Source organism: Carassius gibelio, chromosome B23 (genome assembly GCF_023724105.1).
Source record: "Carassius gibelio isolate Cgi1373 ecotype wild population from Czech Republic chromosome B23, carGib1.2-hapl.c, whole genome shotgun sequence".
Lineage (NCBI taxonomy): Eukaryota > Metazoa > Chordata > Actinopteri > Cypriniformes > Cyprinidae > Carassius > Carassius gibelio.
The window spans coordinates 29,542,586-29,560,891 of NC_068418.1; the positions used below are offsets into that span (position 1 = coordinate 29,542,586).

Genomic DNA, 18,306 nt, shown 5'->3' on the forward strand with positions numbered 1-18,306 from the left:
TAGACATGACTAGGTATCCTATAGTTATCAAAAGACATACACAATAAGTGATTATACATGATAGTCAAATGTGTGGGTTACACGTAAATGAATATGGAGTTAAGCAATGGAATGATTCATTCATAAGTCTTTTTTGAGTTCATTCTGGTCCATATATAATGTATAAAAAGCAGTTTCTTTGCCATTCTCTGGCAAAGGGACTTTTCTGTGAAGACAAAGGTTTAAAGCCCTTCCCCCTTAGGAATTTCAGTCTGGTTTCACTGGCTGGGGGGGGGGGGGGGGAGTCAATGCAAGTATTTAACTTGATCTCCTGGGTTTACATGTGATGTCCAGCGTTGCATTCCAATCACGAACAATAAATTTGACAATCTCTTCTTCGAATTAAAATTGTCAATAATCGTTATATTGGTGTTAATGTTGAAAGCTGTTGTGTGAACAAGTTGGTTGGTTGGTTATCTTGCTGGGTTCTTGTGGCACTAGAACTGATTTATGACTTCCTGAGGAATTCGGCTCTCGTTTCAATGCACACAGCTCTGATAGACTCTTTGATTTGTCTGATTCGACTCATTTCTGCTACAATAGTTTATCAAAAGAAAAAAAAAACTGGTCAAATACTTAAAAATTAATAATGTCATACAGCCCTTACATACACTTATTAGTATACAAATAAACACATTCTTGTAACCTTGTTGTAAGACTCTTTTTTACTATTATTGCAACATAACAGAAATCATATATAACATTGTTTAACAGGAATTAAAGGATTAAACAGAAAATAATCTTTTTGAAAAGATCTGTGCATTTTGATTGATCAAAAATAAAATATTTTCAAAATTGTTATTACATTTAATTTTATTGTAATATATACATGTTTTGGGGTTTAATTATGTAGGCAGTGATGACGTTTGTATGCGTAGGTATTGTTGCAGGGATATATACGAGGTCGTCCTGAATTATGCAGTTCAGCTCAGTCTAAGCTGGTATTCTCCTGCTGTGTTTCAGATGCATGTCTGCTGCTCTCCGTGATGCTGGAGTGTCTCCTTCAGCCGTGACGTATGTCAATGCTCACGCCACCTCCACGCCGCTCGGAGACGCCGCAGAGAACGCCGCCATTAAGAGGCTGTTTGAGCAGCATGCGTACTCACTGGCCGTGTCCTCCACTAAAGGTGCGAGCGGTCATCTGCTGGGAGCCGCCGGCGCACTGGAGGCCGCCTTCACTGCCCTCGCGTGTCACCACAGCGTCCTCCCGCCCACACTCAACCTGGACCGCACCGAGCCAGAGTTTGACCTGAACTATGTGCCCTGCACAGCACAGACCTGGAGCTCCAGCGGACGCAGAGTCGCTCTCACCAACTCATTCGGCTTCGGGGGAACAAACGCTTCTCTGGTTCTCGCCAGCGTTGATCAAATCCACTGATATGTCAGTATGTAATATTGACCTGTTGTTATATGAATCAGTAACAGAGGTTTAAAACATTTATCCATAAAATGCAGGTGTTAACAGCTCTTCACAGTACTGTATTCTGTACACTGTTTTTATCAGTAAATGTTGCAAACAACAGTGTTCAGTTGTCACATGAACTCATTGAGTTGCTTAATTCAATTTATTGAATTCATTTTAATTTCAAATTAAATTGAATTAAGAACAGTAAGAAGCATAATTAAGAAAAAATGCCTTAATTTAATTAAGTCAAGTTGATGGATAACAATCCGTGCACAGATTTGATAGTAAATATATCTTCAGACATTTTGACAGAAACTTGCAAGGTTATTCTTTGCTTGTATACACAATGTCCAAAATAAAATTGCTATTAAAAAGATTTGTTTCAAATACATATTTAATGTTATATTTTAATATATATATATATATATATATATATATATATATATATATATATATACACACACACACACACACACACACACACACACACACACATATATATATATATATATATATATATATATTAATAATAAAAACAAAAGTACACACATTCCTGGAAAAACTCTTCAACATATTAAATATTTAATTAATATCAATTAGCTATTAAACTGATAAGAACAGATGTATTATTCAGATCAATGTTTTAATACAGAGCTCTCGTCACTCCACTGGGAGTCTCCGTTACTGTAGCAACAGCTGTGTCAACATTAAAGGGTCCGACGTGATAACCGGATCACGTCACGTCTCCTAGCAACTCCCAAATAAACTCTGGAAAACCTGGTCGGTGTCGAAGTTAAGGATTAATCAGATCAGAAGCGACATTAAACTCGTTATTAAGCACTTCAGTTTTATATTCGGCGTTTGTTTGTTCTTTGTAAGCCGGAACCCGAGATCGGGAGTCCAGAGATCCAGTCGGACGCATTCAAAGCACAATAAACTGTGTATGGTGTGGTTTAATCTGAGTTAAAACTGCGGGATTATGTTTAAAAACACGTTTCAGAGCGGCTTTCTGTCCATCCTCTACAGCATCGGCAGCAAACCCCTGCAGATCTGGGACAAGAAGGTGAGCAGAAAGTGAAAACGATGCTCGAGTGTCTGACGGAGCTCAGATGCTGCTTAAGCTCCGCTAATTTACATACATGACATGTTTTGGTGATTAAATATTTATTTTTAATTTAATCTCGATTAGGTATGAAAGGTATGTTCTCTAACATTATACACGTTCTTCCAAAAAGTACTGTGGTATTACCATGATTACAATATTATATTAAAGAGTAACGTTGTCATAGTATATTATGAAGAAGCTTAAGTGTTTATTGTTGGAATAAGTTATTATTATAAATTGTATTACTTATTATATTTTAGTTAGCGTTTTAGTAGTTCTATTGGTTTTTTGTCTTGTCTTTTTTTAGTAACGTTACGTCTATATTTTATCTTTATTTAGTTATTTTAGTACATCAACTTAAACTACATATCCCTTACAACTAGTTGGAATAAAATAAGTTAAAGTTTATATTTACAATAAATACACACACACACACACACACACATATATATTATTATTATTATTATTATTATTATTATTTTTAATAGTTTAGTTAACCATAATAAACCTGGTATACGTATTAATTGTTCAGTATGACTTTTTAGATTTGATTTATTATTATTGTTGTTTTGTTTATTTGTTTTGTTATTTTAATACTTTGTTAAAACTAAATAAAAATGAGAACTGTTTCCTTTTATAACTAGCCAAAATAAAATGTTTTTGCAATATTTTATTTCAGTTAACATTTTAGTTGACTGTATTAACCCTAGATGAAAATGTGAATTTTTGAACTAGAAATAGCTGAAATAAGTTTTTGTAATATATATGTATAGATATATAAAGAGAGAGAGGTATAAATATAGAGAGGTTTATGTAGATGTGAGTTATGTATTATGTATGTGCTCACTAACTCAGGAAACAAACATGTTGTTGCAGGTCAGAAACGGACACATAAAGCGCATCACAGACAATGACATCCAGTCTTTGGTTCTTGAGGTGGAGGGGACGAATGTGAGGTGAGTGTTTCCCCATCCATCTGTCTGATGCTGAACACACACATTGTGATCAGACCTGATCTGTGTGTGTGTGTGTGTGTGTGTGTGTGTGTGTGTGTGATCTCCACAGCACCACCTACATCACGTGTCCCGCTGACCCCAAGAAAACCCTCGGCATCAAACTGCCCTTCCTCGTCATGATCATCAAGAACCTCAAGAAGTATTTCACATTTGAAGTTCAGGTAGGGAATTGGTTTCGTCATGGGATGGAAAAATAATAAAAAGTTGGTTTGGGATATCAGAAATGTGTGATGTGTCTCAGGTGCTGGATGATAAAAACGTGCGGCGGAGGTTCAGGGCGAGTAACTATCAGAGCACGACCCGTGTGAAGCCCTTCATCTGCACGATGCCCATGCGGCTGGACGACGGCTGGAATCAGATCCAGTTCAACCTGTCAGATTTCACACGGCGGGCGTACGGTACCAACTACATCGAGACGCTGAGAGTGCAGGTGAGAGACACTGATCCAGCTCACACCCCAAAATCAAGAGGAACATGTGTTCTGCATAAAGAGGTCTATTTTGGGACAAATATGATTTTTGAACTGTGATATAATTCATTTAAGCCTAGATGTGCTCCATTGCTAGTTTTAATGGTCGATTATTATAGCTAATTAATCTAAAACAATAATAAAAAGTAAATAAAAAAAGCATTTACATAATTTGATATAAAAACTAAACTTAAAAATATAAAAACTTGTTTTATTTCAGCTAGTTTACCAAGGATTTTTTTTTTTTTCATTTTCATTTAGTTTATCTTGACTCACTTAAACTAGCAGGTAAAACTGACAAGAAAAAAAATAATAATAATAAAAATGACAAAAACATAAAGCAAAATTTCTAAAGTTTTAACAAAAATGAAAATAAAATAATTCTAAATATTAATAATACTATAATAGTATCTCAATGATACTAAAATAACACTGCTGATAGTAAAAAAAAAAAAGTCTAGTAATACAGTATTATAAAATGAAAAAATTGGCATAAATCTAGCAGTAGAAAATATATATCCATGATACATAAACTGTCATCATTTCTTTGCATTACATTTCTTTTGCATTACAGTTGACTTAATTGTATTGAAAATAAATTAATTTATCATGTTTATAAATGTAAGATTTATTCTTATTTATATATCAATAAAATAATTTGTATTATGCATTTATATAATTTTAAGATTATAAGAATAAACTGCTTGTAAAAATCTGCCAGTACTAAAATAGTTAATAATATCAACAATGCTTGATAATATCTTTCATCCAATGTCAGTCAAAACAAGTGTTGATATAAATTATGATAATGGTTGCTGATATATGAGCATCCCGAAATTCAGCCCAAGGTTATTACAGAAGAAGAGACTTCAGTGAAAGCAGATCATAGTTTAGTAATGTATTCACAGTACGAAGTATGATATTTGAGCTGAGTTTAATGGTAAATATATTGTAAATGCTGCTATTAGAAACAGCCTGAAACTAAAGCGGTCAGACTGTGATTTAGGGGTTAATGGGATCTGTGATGGCTGTCCTTGTGACTTTCAGATTCATGCAAACTGTCGCATCAGGAGGGTGTATTTCTCCGACCGGCTGTACTCTGAGGATGAGCTCCCCGCTGAATTTAAACTCTATTTACCAGTACAAAACAAATCAAAGGTGAGATGCTCATGAACAGACTTTTTTTTTTTTTTTTTTTTTTTGTATGGTTTATACTGTTTTGTAGTAATCTTGTGTGTTTTCTCCACAGCAGTGACAGCAGACTGAATTCCTTCATTTCTTCTCTGTTTAATCTGCACATGTTCACACTGGATGGATTTCTAGTGGCACTATCTTTGTTGTTTTTCAAGTGTTGTTTTCGATCTGTGATTGGTTTTCATCTGCTGAATAAATATTTTATATGCACAAAGTGAACCCTGATGTCTGTCGGAGTATTTTACCTTTACTGTACATCAGGGCTATTCAAATCTTAGCTAAACTGCAGAGTTTAGCTCCAACCCGGATCAAACCCACCTACCTGTGATTTTCTAATGATCCCAGAGACATTGATTGACAGGTCAGGTGTGTTTGATTGGGGTTGGAGCTAAACTCTGCAGTGCACTTGCTCTCCAGGGCAACATTTGAATAGCCCTGCTGTACACTTTTATGAATTTTGTAGACACTTTTTATCAAATACAAAAAAGGGAACAAAGCCATTTTCTCCAGATATTGTCAAATCATATTTCATACACAACGAGATATGCTGATGTTTTAAAAGATTTATTAAACTGGAACATTAGCTGCTAAAACCTGCAAGGAAAACGTATCGTGTCTTCAGTTACAAATTTTGACTTTCACTGGAAAAATCGGCTGCTTATTAAATGTCTCTCAAATGAATTGTACTTCAAACACAATTCTATAAATCTGTTTTCACACCTGATGGCAGCAGCTACAATGTACATCTCAGTATTATCATAACCGTGGTAAATTATGAGTCAACCTAAAACTGTTATCTAGATCCGAATAATAATAATGATGGGTCCAAGCTCGGCAGCAGCCGAAATGTTTTAACCATATAATCAGAGGACAATAAAACAATGATTTCTGTTCAAAATATTTGAGAAAATATAAAAAAAAAATATTTACAACATTTGACCAACAGGATGCACTCAAAAGTCTAGTACCAAGTTTTAAGAAAAGTATTTAGCAAAATACAGCCTGATTTCTTATTTGGTGTCCATTATTTGTGGTTACAGCTGGTTCAAGCTGAAAGAATCTGGGAACCATGAGCCGCATCTAAATCCAAGCTATAAAACCTGCCACCACACAGATCTCCTCCAGGGAAACTCCTCTGTAAAGAGCTTGACAGGAAGCAACACTCTTGGTAGAATGAGCTTGAATACATAGCATTGAAGAGAGACCTCATACGCAAGTGAAATAGCATCCCTTACCCAATGAGAAATCCTGTTTTGATGCGATGAGCTCTCTGCAGCCAGCAACAAAACACACCAACAATTGGGAGGAATTGCTCCATTGACCAGAGTGTTCCACATAGAGCTTCAAAGCTCGTGAAGCCTCTCGTCCTTAAACAAAGCAAAAGGAGGAGGACAGAAGGAGTGAAGCACGACCACCTGGGAGCGAAATGATGAGAAAGAGACCTTGGGAACATAACCAGGCCTGGGTCATAGAAATACCTTAACAAGGCCAGGAGCAAACCCCATGCATGGCTCGCTAACAGAGAGAGCCTGCAAATCCCCTATGCGTTTGATAGAAGCCAATGCCAACAGGAGCATCACCTTAAGGGTAAGAATTCGTTCAGGAGACTCCAATAAGCCCTCCAAGACGATAAGTCCCAGGAAGGAACACTGACAGTGTGTGCATGAAAAATGGCAGCTTTCTTTATGAGGGACGAGAATTAGGGATGCTCAAGAAACACTCGTCGAGCTTAGAGGACTGGGACTCACGCAATTCGTCCAACGGAAAACGGACAACTCCTTCTCAAAAACCGCAAGCCTCATGCCAAAAGTTTTGAGACAAAATCACAGTTCAAAGCACTGTAAAAAGTCTCGCCCCTGTGTGACAAAACCATATATCTAACACACTTTCTATACAGGTCGAGCATGGCGACTGGAAGCGACGAAACTTCATAACACTTCACCTCAAGGAAAAACAAGGTTTCACTGAAGGCAATCGCTAAAGTGCAAAAGAGAAAGATGCCAAAATACGGGCCACATAAATCGCTTCTGAAAAAGAACGACCACTTCTGAAGAAAGGAAATCTGAGGAGCAGATGGTGCGGTCGCTGGTATAAGAGTGGCGACCTTGTGGCATCGTGGTGGCACCCGCGCCATCAGCCGACGGATTGACATGATTCCATACGGGCTTAAGACAATCGGCACAGCCAAGGGGCGTTCCCAATGCATCATAGCTACGCAATGCTCGTGCTCTTTAAAGTCAAGAGGGATTCTGATTGGCTGTCGATGGTTTTATTGAATAAAAAAGGTCTTATGTTGTTATAGTTGTGATGTGGTAGTATTTTGAGTTAAGGACCGTTCATAATACAAACTATAAAGATTGCAAAGCGTCCAAACCAACAGATGATAACATTGTTTATTATAAGCACGCTGCAGTTTTATTGTCCGCTGCTTTAAATGCTCAAGATATTTAAAGCAGGGGCCAGTTACACAAACATAGCCACTATGATAAGACTGTCTTAAGAAATACTTTGACCAACTTAGACAGTCTTAAATCAGTCTTACTTTTCTGACTAAGATTAGGCCAATCTAACTTTTTTGTACCAGTCTAAGTAGTTTACACAACCAGCCCAGGATGGATTTGACAGGAACAAAAATGCGGCCGAGAGCGATACATACAAAGTCTTGAGAAATGTCTTTCCGAAATAAAAAAATCAGTAGACAAAAACTCCTCAAAATAGTTTTCAAATTTGAGTTGAGAAAATTTACATGCTCTAGAACATCTAGCATCTTTTTAGGCCACCTTGGTACTTGAATCCCATTAAAACCCATTTAAATAACACTACAGGCAAATTAAATGGCACATAATATAATTTTGGCTTGAAAAATTTCACAGATTCATGTACAATGCTGATATAATGCACTGACTTAACACGTCTCATAAAATCAACAAGTTTTGAAATCAACATAAGAGCATTTACATTCTTTAAATGAACCTTTAAAAGGTTGACAAACATCATGCATTTCTCAATAAAGTGCAAAAACTCACAGATTCAGTCAATCGCACTACCAAAGCAACAGCACAGAGAATAAAAAAACATGACATTAATATTGGAGACATGAGTTCTGAAATGCATTTGGAAAAATACAAATGCACTTTTGATTTTGCGCCTCTTTGATTGATAATCTTAGTATGAAAATGTCAAGTATGAAATATTACTGAGAAGGCATTGCAATGATGTGCTGCTTTGGCTCGGCAGTGTTAACATTAGATTGCACGTTATAAAACACACCTGCTCAAGTCATTCGGAATAATGATCACATTCGATTTGGGATGAAGTCTGTTAAAAATCGAAAAATTTCCCTTCTAAAAATATATGCATTGTTTTACATTCAACTTCTTTAATGCAGAAGTGCTTGCGTCATGCCGCGACGCCCTCTGCCGTATTCCCATAATGCAGCACGTAATAGTCATGAAAGTACATGAGCACAGCGATCGGCTGGCCGATGATCAGCGACATCCAGACAGCAGCATTGCCATAGTTTCCCCTCAAGAATCGGCCCACAAAATAGGCGAGCGGGATCTGAAACAGAAGCAGAATGTGAAATGAGTCGTTTAGTTTGATGTTCAAGCAATATTGAGTATTTAAGACTGACCTGTGCCATCATTCCCAGAAACGCCCATAGGCGAAACATCTTTAGAGGAACACTCACTAAATACTGCCAAAAAATAAACAAAACATTGTCAGGACTATTAAAGACACAGGAACATAACCTGACTGTAAATTGTAGCAATGTAAGTGAGCAAAGAGACCTCATGGAAAAACGCCGACATGAAGAACACGGCTAACTGAGCTGCTAACTTATTTACTCCTTTCACCAACATGGGCTTATAAAAGTGTCTGAAGGGAAACAGAAAATGAGAAATCAATGAACAAACTGCTGTAAGACATGAACAGACCACAAAAACTTATCCCAAAACTGATTTCTGTCGTAATATGAACACAAAGCTCAACACTGCTCTGGTGCACAAATAACAGACAAATCCAATCACATAAGCTGATAAACTCAGCTCACCTTAGGCACCACTTGTGAACAGGAATGTTCCAGTTTGACCAAAAATACGGAATTGTTTCAGAGTTCCTGCACATATAAAGATCATCAGTCAAACACCAAACTTCACAGTGTGAAAACTTTCTCATGAAATGGCATTTGCATGCTATTTTACTTCTGCAATGTGATGCATTAAATGCTAAATAAATAACATCATGCACAAATGTGTTTTTAAAAGACTTTATTTTATGAATTTTGGACATTATTTTTGATATTGGTCTGGAAATAAGGATACAACAGTGACTCCAAAAGTAATGCAAGGTCCATTCATTATAACCATAGCAATAACTATATTAGCATCCACCCCAACAGACAATAATGTTCTGTTTATTACAATTGTTCAGTTTTGTTGTCTTTAAATGCTCTTTAAATTTGGATGGATTCTGATATAGCATTGGATTCTGAACAAATCACTCTAAAAAAGTTAATGCAACTAATGAAGTCTGTTTCTCCCACATAATTAAAAAACAATAGAACTTTGTTTCTCAGAATTCTGAGGTAAAAATAAAATCAAAAGTCTATTTCGCGATAATTCAGAATGATATTTTTTCTCACAATTTCAAGTTAACTAAGTTAATTTAGACTTTTCTGAGAATAGTGAGAAAGCAATTCCGAGTTATGAGATAAAAGGTCAGAATTATGATATAAACTCAAAATTGCATGAAAAATGTCAGAATTGTGAGATTACAATTATCGTTTTTATTTTATTTTTGTGACATAAACAGGCTTCCATATCCAATGATATCATTCCTCTGTGTTATTTTTATAGCTGTGTTGTAGATTTAGCAATTCTCTTACGAGTTAAGGAACGCTTACAATACGAATGATAACTATAAAAAACTGTATAGCATAAAAACAAATGTAAATAGTGTTGTTTATTATAATAACGCACTGCAATTTTTTTTTATGTTTAAGCTCCTTAAATTCAAGTGGATTCTGATTGTCAATGTTTTTATCATTCATTATCTGGAAATAAATAGTGATTCCAGTGATAGTTACTTTGTCATTATAGTTGTAGATTATACTTCTCAAAGAATTACAAGGATAATTAAAACTTTACAGTTATAGTTATTTTTATAGTTACCATCCTTGGTGTAAATGGACCTTTACTACTACAGGTTTTGATAAGCCTGAATCAGCTCTGGACGGAGGAAGCCACTCACCACCAGTCGCGGTAAAACTCGCGGTCTCCAAACTGCAGGAGCTCCGCTACGAAGTTCATAGAGGAGTGGAAATACCAATAGAAAAAGATGAGCCAGATAAAATGATTGGGCACCTGTAGTGGGACAGGGAGAAGGGGCGGGGCTTGTGCCATTAGACACTCTGAGGAGGAGGGGCCACAAATATGACATCAGCTGTGAAATTCAAGCTGCTTGAATCCTTGATTCTGATTGGTCAATCGTGGCATTCAGCATTTAAATATTTCGTATAATGCTAAACTGTACCATTCAGTTTGCTACATAGTTTTAACATAATACAAAAATTAAAAGTGTCTTCTATATGAATTATTAGCTGACTGCTAAATAGATTGTTTATTTATGACTATATTGAGCTGATCAGCTGCAAAAGGGAAAACTTGAACTGAATTTGATGAGGGCCTAAATTTCGCACCATAGCCACAGCAGGTTCCACAGTGAAAGCAGAAGAAACCATATACCAACAGCAGTTTGCATTTGTTTCTCTTACCGCAAGTTTCAGCAGACGTTCAACTATTCTGGACAAATCCATGTCCTGTCAAAAGAGCCAGAGACTCTATGATCAATAAGTAGATAAACAGGATAAATGGATAAAAACAGCATGCTAAAGAAGTGTTTTTTGTATGCCGAACTAGTTCAACCCCTGGGCAACCTTCAATTTCAATGCATTTTTCTGTTGACTGATTCATACGTTTTAGCAAGTAAGAGACCTTTTACTATCATTGCACAAAAGTCTAGCTTCAGCTTGTGCTTCACGTGTACTGGACTTTGCTTTACTTGATAATGCCTACATCATTTTATGTCTCAAAGGCTTTCCAAAATCTCTTAATCATCACTGTATCGCGTTGCATTATATGTTTTGATCATAAAACTAAACATTTAAATATCGAGATATTATTGGGAGATATACTGTAGAGTGACATCTGATATTTATTTCATTTTATGTATGTAGTCTGGTATACTGTTATATAGATCACACTGATTTACAAGCTATCAGAATATCATTGCTTTTTGTCCATATTAATATCAGCATCTTCACCATATTGCATATTGTTGCTCAGTTTGGGCCTATGAATTAAACTGAGCAGTATATATATATAATATCATACTATATGAGAAAGCTAATAAAGCTTGATGTGTCAAATATGCTACTTAACAAAACAAACACATGCAAACATTTTTTTTTGTCTTAAGGTTCAAACAACCATTTCAAAACATTAGGTTTTTCTAAATATAATTTTATATATCAGGCTTTACATGTTTAAAACATTAAAGTGGGATTCTACCTGAAAAGGTTTCATTGAGTTCTGAATCGTCGGAACCATCCACTATCAAAAAATAAATGAATAATAAATAAAAGTCATTAAAAACATCATGCAACATATATACATGAACTTTGATTTAATTTGCATACCTGCTGTATTAGTCCAATCATTAACTGCATTAAAAACAGCTGCAAGAAAGAAGAATTGATATAAAATGATCAGAAAGAGCAAACTGTAAGCGTGTGTCTCAGGACAGCGTCTGCTGTCATACACTCACCATCTCAAGCAGTCGACGCAGTAAGAAACGCTTCCGGATCCGGGGAGACCGCGGGAAGTTCAGCTCGTAACACAGAGTTGGAACGAAAATAAAATAATAAATGTCTGTAAAAAAAAAAAAAAAAAAAAAAAAAAGTTATTTATTAAATTTATATACATTTGAATTCATATGTTCCATCTATTACTGAACCTCCTTCATAACTGTGTTTGTCCTGTAGTGACTGACCTCTGTGTGTGAGGTTTCCTGGATAGCTCACGTGTGTGTATCCATTCGTGCCGTTGGCTTTGTGCACAGATGGGCCTACAGGAGAAAATGAAACATTAACACACACTGCATTCATTCAGATACTCTCTGCTAAGAGACCAAAAACACAGAGCGGAGCATGATAACACTCCTTGATCATGCTAGAATATGAAACTTCATCACGTCAAGACTTTTGCAAGTTGGCTTAACAACATTTGGAGTTTAGTTTGAAGTTTACATAACCCAGTAATACTACAGATACCTGCATTTTAGTATCACAGAGATACTATTTTTATATTTCCCAGTTTCATTTTATGTTTAGTTACTAACAAATTACTAACAAATTTAGTTTTTGCCATGTTTATTAGTTTTTGTTATATATATATATATATATATATATATATATATATATATATATATATATATAATATATATATATATATATATATATATATATATATATATATATATATATATATATAAATAAGCAGTCTTAAGTCACTGGGGTATATTTGTAGCAAAAGTCAAAAATGCATTGTACAGGTCAAAATTCTAGATTTTTCTTTAATGCCAAAAATCATTAGGATATTAAGTAAAGATCATGTTCAATGCAGATATTTTGTACATTTCCTACTGTAAATATGTAAAAACTTCATTTTGATTAGTGATATGCATTGCTAAGAACCTAATTTGGACAACTTCAAAGGAGATTTTCTCAATATTTAGATTTTTTTTTTTGCACCTTCAGATTCCAGATTTTCTAATAGTTGTATCTCGGTCAAATATTGTCCCCCTCACAAACCATACATCAATGGAAAGATTATTGATTGAGCTTTCAGGTGATATATATATAAATCTCAATTTAGAAAAATGTACCCTTATGACTTGGTAACTAGATGAATTAAAACATTTTTATATATTTTTTCAGCTAACATTTATTTTATTTCAAGTAACAAAAACTATTTCAGTCTTACTCTTTCAAAATTTCAGATTTAATTCAATGTATTAGTTGTTGTTTCTCTGTAAGTAATTATAAAACTTACTAGAAAATTTCTCAGTGGAAAATAGTTTCTGCATCATTTTTTTTCAGATGTTCAGTGTTTGCTAGACAGTTGCCTGGGTATTCTGTTTTTTTTATTTAATATTATTTCTTTATTAATTAGATACTTTTAATTTGCCCTCAACACTCAGCATGTTTATATAAATGATGCTAATAAGTTCACAGCAAATGTGCTGTTTTTCTTTGTCCAGTATGTGGCACTATGCTCATGCACAGACACTGAGCAAGCAGAAATCACATCTCAAACAAACACTGAGAGCACATAACAGATGACAAAACACAAGATTCATAAACCACAGGTGCTACAGGAGAGATAGAAGAACAAGTGGCAGGTGTTTTTGGTGCAAAACAAAAAATTCAGTGCAAATCAAAACAATGCATTCATACAAGAGCAATCTATTGTAATGTTAGCTCTAATGCATGCTATAATTGCTATATGTGCATTGCAATAAGATTTGTGCAATTATGCATTTCAGAACACAGTGATTGTGTATCTAGAAGTGTTTGCAGTCATGCAAAGAAATGCGTGTGAAAATGAGAATATGCCTCATGTCATGATAAAAATGTGTGTGGTTTTTGGTGAGGTTGGAGTGTTACTTACAGGAGTGAGAGCGAGACAGGGTTCGGGCTTTGGCGCGTCTGATCTCTCTGCACCATTTGTTGACATCTCTGTATGAATAGAGCTTGAGGAAGAGAACAGTGAAGACACCCAACGCCACAACACCACCCACTGAAACATAACACAAGAACCCCAGAACTTACATACAAGACATATGACATAAACCGTGATACATAGTGACTAGTCAATTTTTAAGATAAAAGATTACATCAAATGCATCATTTTCTCATTAAAAACAACCAAATCACATGGCCAAAAGTAAAAACAACCACTAATAGATTTGTTTTATTTATTATTATTATCTTTTTAGTTAGTGCATGAGAAAACAATGCTATAGTGACACTTTCTTAAAAGACCTGAGGCTGAAGGTGTTAGTATGAAGATATGCACACTGATGGAGGATGATACCTGGGGTCATCGAGGACACACTGAGAACTGTACCGGCTGGGACAAATAAAAGAGCTGCAAGATTGATGCAGTGAAGGAATGTTCCGGTGCACTCTGAGACGGTGCCCTGGAAAAGAAATAACACAACTTTATTAAAACCAACCAGCAAAGAAAACACTTGTGCTAACAGATGTACATTTATCCTGCAATAAACAAACTCACTCTTTAGTGTAGTTGGTTATATCTGTAACACTATGTATGTAATTCACAGCATGCAACTCACCACAGATAGCTTTCTCTCTATGTACAAAGCTGCCATTATAAAGACGTTGGAAACTGCAAAAGCAAACAGATTAGATACGGCACATTGAACTGAGTATGCATGGAATATAGACGTGGATATTTATGCATATTTATGTGGTGTGAAATGATGTCTTCAGCATGAATCTGCAGTACAGGTCACAAACCACACACACTTCTCATACCAATGATCAGGCACGGAGCCGGCCAGCTGTACGGGTCCTTCAGGAAGAGAGAGATGATCTGGATGGGGTCCACCAGAATGCCATATCTGAAGACAAGAGGAGAATTAGATGCATTTCTAATGAGAAACCTTATGTTTTAATGTGTTAAATGTTACCTTGAATTTTTCATCATACTGTGTAACATTGTTTAATGCTAATGTGCATAATGCATTTTGTATATACTCTATACTGCATATTTCATTTATGTTGATTTTTAATATATATAACAAATGACAAAGATGTAAATATTTGGGATTTTTCCCAAAGCAATAAAAATTGGAAGAATGCCACAATGTAAAAACAAATGCAATGCAAAAATTAATCAAAAATCTTAATTTAACAGCTTCTAAAAAAAGAAGCTTTTTTTATTCATACAAACAAACAAAGAAATAAATAAATGAATAAGTTTTGCTGTATCGCTATTGGTGTTTGTTAGGGAAAGCCTCATTTTTGCTAATGCTGAATAAATGTTTTTTATAGTGAGAACGATCTGAAAAATCCCAGAAGCCAAAGCTCCTGTGTTCAACACGTGATAGAAGCAACCAACAAACCGGAGAGTTTCTTCATTATTACTGCTGCCATTTAACAGGTCTTTCTCCAGAGGACGAGCAGCCATTACTGCACTATCCGCTGCTCTGGATGAAAGTCTTTGCTTAATGACAAGTATTTAGTTCCTGCCGGGCACAGTCATTATCTGTCTCATTCAGACGCTTCAGCTGGACCATTAGCCAGAAATTAGTGAGTCACTGAGCTTGAGAAATCACATTACCATTGCCGGTTTATTTATGAATTAAGCAACAAATGATGTTAATGATATACTTACTTTATAAGGTTCTCCAGGACCAACCGTGCATTGGACAGAACCTTTAAACACAAACAAAGAAACCAATTTAATGCATTTGTGGTTCACTTGTATTAAAGCCTACAGGTAACACTAAAGAGATGCACTGGAGGAAAACCTATGTCTAACATTAGAAATATGATGATTTAGATGGTTATGTCAGGCTCAAGTCTATTTCATATGTTTATTTTTATCTAGAAAATGCAATATTAAGTTTTTGCTCATCTGTAATATAGAGCTAAAACATTTATGGTTGGATATTAAAACCACATTTTTTTGTATTTGAATCTGATCCTTTGAAAGAGAAGTTTACCCAAAAAAATGTTGATAAAATAACCTTCTCCAGATGTTAACTGCTTGACTTGACTGTGGATTACTTGTGGATTATTGTGATGTTTTTATCAGCTGTTTGGACTCTCATTCTGACGGCACCCATTCACTGCAGAGCATCCATTGGTGAGCAAATGAAGTAATGGTTTTTAATTTTTGAGTGAACTATTCCTTTAAGATGTTCAGCATACATTTGTTCACTCTAAAATAGAAAGATATATGCTTCTCCCCAGTGAATGTGTGTTGTACAGCTGTCACTAGCAGAGAACAAAGTCTACAGCACAACATCATAGACAACCTCAGATAAAGCTCTAAAGTGTGATAAACACATCTGACCTCTGACCCTTTAGAGAAGTTTCCATGCTTTAGGTTTCTGCGCTCATATTTCAGACTCAGCTACTGAAAACTGACTTGTTCTGAATGTCACATCAGCTTTTTTTTAAACTAAATTCACTGTGATTTGGTGAAATTTTGAATCAAAACACAAGGCCTGAAGACTTTGAGCCACTTGTAACTGCAGATTCGCCGATGATTTATGACAGAGGAGGATTTGCTGAAAGACTTTCTCATTCCAAAGGCCATTTGATTAGATTTGCTCAAGGAAAGCTGCCAGATTTAACCCTGACCTCATTAAAAATGTATCGCTAATTGATTTAGCACATAGATCCATGCTAAGGCAAATGCTTAAAGGCTGTGGGACTTCGGTTCATTTCATCACACACACACACGCTCTTTTCCAAGAGACTTGTCATTGATTTCAACCTTCAATAAATATTTAGGCCTAAATGTAGGATTTATATATATATATATATATAAATTGCTTATAAAATTTCCATTCCATTCCCATTGGGAGTTTAATGTAAACTAATAAACCTAATTTGTCAGTCATTTATGTATGAATGGCAAACATGCATGACATTAACTTTATTAGTTTATGTTAAAACTTTGTATAATGCAGATTATTGGAGTACATATTATTTTAACAAGAAAATACTATTTTAGTTTCTCTACTTTGATATCTAAAATTTCATGTTCAGTTCAATGTATTACTTGCCATTTCTGTGTAATTGTTTGTGAAATTTACTATCAATCACTGAGTCAAATTTTTTTCTATCCTAAATTTCTTTAATAGTGTAATAGTGTAGAGAGACCCACATTTCTATGTTAACAGCCACCTGACCGGTGGATGTTTTTAGCAAATTTTTTTTTAAAAACAACTCAAATAACACTGACTTTCTATACAAAATGTTGTCACTTAAAAATCTCCAAGCTCTAGTTTTAAAGCATTATTGATTATTGTTTAAACTCAGAAGAGAAACCGAATTAAACTTTGACTTTCAGGACCCTACAGTTGCCCTCCATCTATTTTTTTTCCAGCCGAAATCTCTCAAATGCAGCCGCCTTTCTACTGTACCTTCATAATGATCTATTAATGGATTTAAAACATTTTAGGATATTCATTGGAATATGTTTTTTTTAAATGAAGTAACAGCAATGCGATGGTGTTTCACAGCGAGGATTAACATTGGTTTCAGAATGGTGATTTGCTTTCCATGTCTTTGAAGATGTTGCTCCAGTTTCTCAGCGGTTCAGAGTGAAATAGATGTTTATTTTTAGAGGACGGGTGACATTTCTGAGCATTCATTTAAATAATCTCCAGAAGTGTTTGATTTTTCATTACTGCAGAGAAGAGAGACTCTTTGACAGACTGAGATTCATTTGAAGGACTGTTTGTCTTTTGATTGACACATCATCATAAGTAGCGTTAGCACATACATCCTCAGCATATTACATGTCAGACTCATTGACACTGTATTTATAGCCTGCCGATAGCTGGCAGGATCTGTTAGTGGGTCAAAGTTCATTCTAGGACAGGCAAAGGTCTCTGATAAGAATTCAGCAAAACATCCCAATCTCCAGTGAGATTTGGTATATTATAGAAAAACCAGGGTGCATTTACAATAAACAGTGTTGTTAACTAAAACATTTAAAAGAGTGTTTTTGGTAATCAAAAAATACAGTCTTAAATACAGTAATATAAAAAAAACAGCATTCATATGTAAAGTTACCTTAACAACTACCTGGAATAAAGAAGCTAAGGCTGAAGTACCAAAATTTCTAAATGTAAAACTATTAAACATGTTTGTGGCATTTGAAAAGTTAGCAACTATATTCAATAAATTAATTGAAGTTAAAGTGCTCAAAAAATTAAGAAAACTATTTATATATAAAAAAAGAATAATATA

General features: G+C 35.0%; 3 protein-coding genes across 5 annotated transcripts in view; 2 read left to right on the plus strand and 1 right to left on the minus strand.

Annotated features, from left to right (window-relative positions):
• Nucleotides 1–1,820, plus strand: part of LOC128012039 (3-oxoacyl-[acyl-carrier-protein] synthase, mitochondrial-like) — a 48,803-nt gene extending 46,983 nt beyond the window's left edge. For both annotated transcript variants that reach the window (XM_052594957.1, XM_052594956.1), the window contains exon 3: nt 1,003–1,820. In XM_052594957.1, coding sequence (XP_052450917.1) covers nt 1,003–1,417 — 415 coding nt within the window. In that variant the 3' untranslated portion in view covers nt 1,418–1,820. The remainder of the gene's footprint in view (nt 1–1,002) is intronic.
• Nucleotides 1,821–2,205: 385 nt separating this feature from the next.
• On the plus strand, nt 2,206–5,447 carry LOC128011774 (cilia- and flagella-associated protein 20). Of its 2 annotated transcripts, none has more exons than XM_052594483.1 (6): nt 2,206–2,507; nt 3,426–3,505; nt 3,615–3,726; nt 3,807–3,995; nt 5,082–5,192; nt 5,287–5,447. In XM_052594483.1, the coding sequence occupies exons 1-6, from the start codon at nt 2,424–2,426 to the stop codon at nt 5,287–5,289; spliced, it is 579 nt and encodes a 192-aa protein (XP_052450443.1). In that variant the 5' UTR covers nt 2,206–2,423; the 3' UTR covers nt 5,290–5,447. The 2 variants fall into 2 exon arrangements, with proteins under 2 accessions (XP_052450443.1, XP_052450442.1); XM_052594482.1 differs by having other exon boundaries at nt 2,209–2,507; nt 5,284–5,447.
• Nucleotides 5,448–5,776: 329 nt separating this feature from the next.
• Nucleotides 5,777–18,306, minus strand: part of LOC128011052 (diacylglycerol O-acyltransferase 1-like) — a 36,295-nt gene continuing 23,765 nt past the window's right edge. The window contains exons 2-16 of the mRNA XM_052593088.1: nt 15,713–15,778; nt 14,851–14,936; nt 14,649–14,701; nt 14,387–14,492; nt 13,961–14,089; nt 12,282–12,356; nt 12,057–12,160; nt 11,929–11,967; nt 11,801–11,842; nt 11,005–11,049; nt 10,482–10,594; nt 9,283–9,348; nt 9,020–9,107; nt 8,863–8,925; nt 5,777–8,789 (exon numbers count right to left, since the gene is read on the minus strand). Coding sequence (XP_052449048.1) covers nt 8,628–8,789; nt 8,863–8,925; nt 9,020–9,107; nt 9,283–9,348; nt 10,482–10,594; nt 11,005–11,049; nt 11,801–11,842; nt 11,929–11,967; nt 12,057–12,160; nt 12,282–12,356; nt 13,961–14,089; nt 14,387–14,492; nt 14,649–14,701; nt 14,851–14,936; nt 15,713–15,778 — 1,237 coding nt within the window. The 3' untranslated portion in view covers nt 5,777–8,627. The remainder of the gene's footprint in view (nt 8,790–8,862; nt 8,926–9,019; nt 9,108–9,282; nt 9,349–10,481; nt 10,595–11,004; nt 11,050–11,800; nt 11,843–11,928; nt 11,968–12,056; nt 12,161–12,281; nt 12,357–13,960; nt 14,090–14,386; nt 14,493–14,648; nt 14,702–14,850; nt 14,937–15,712; nt 15,779–18,306) is intronic.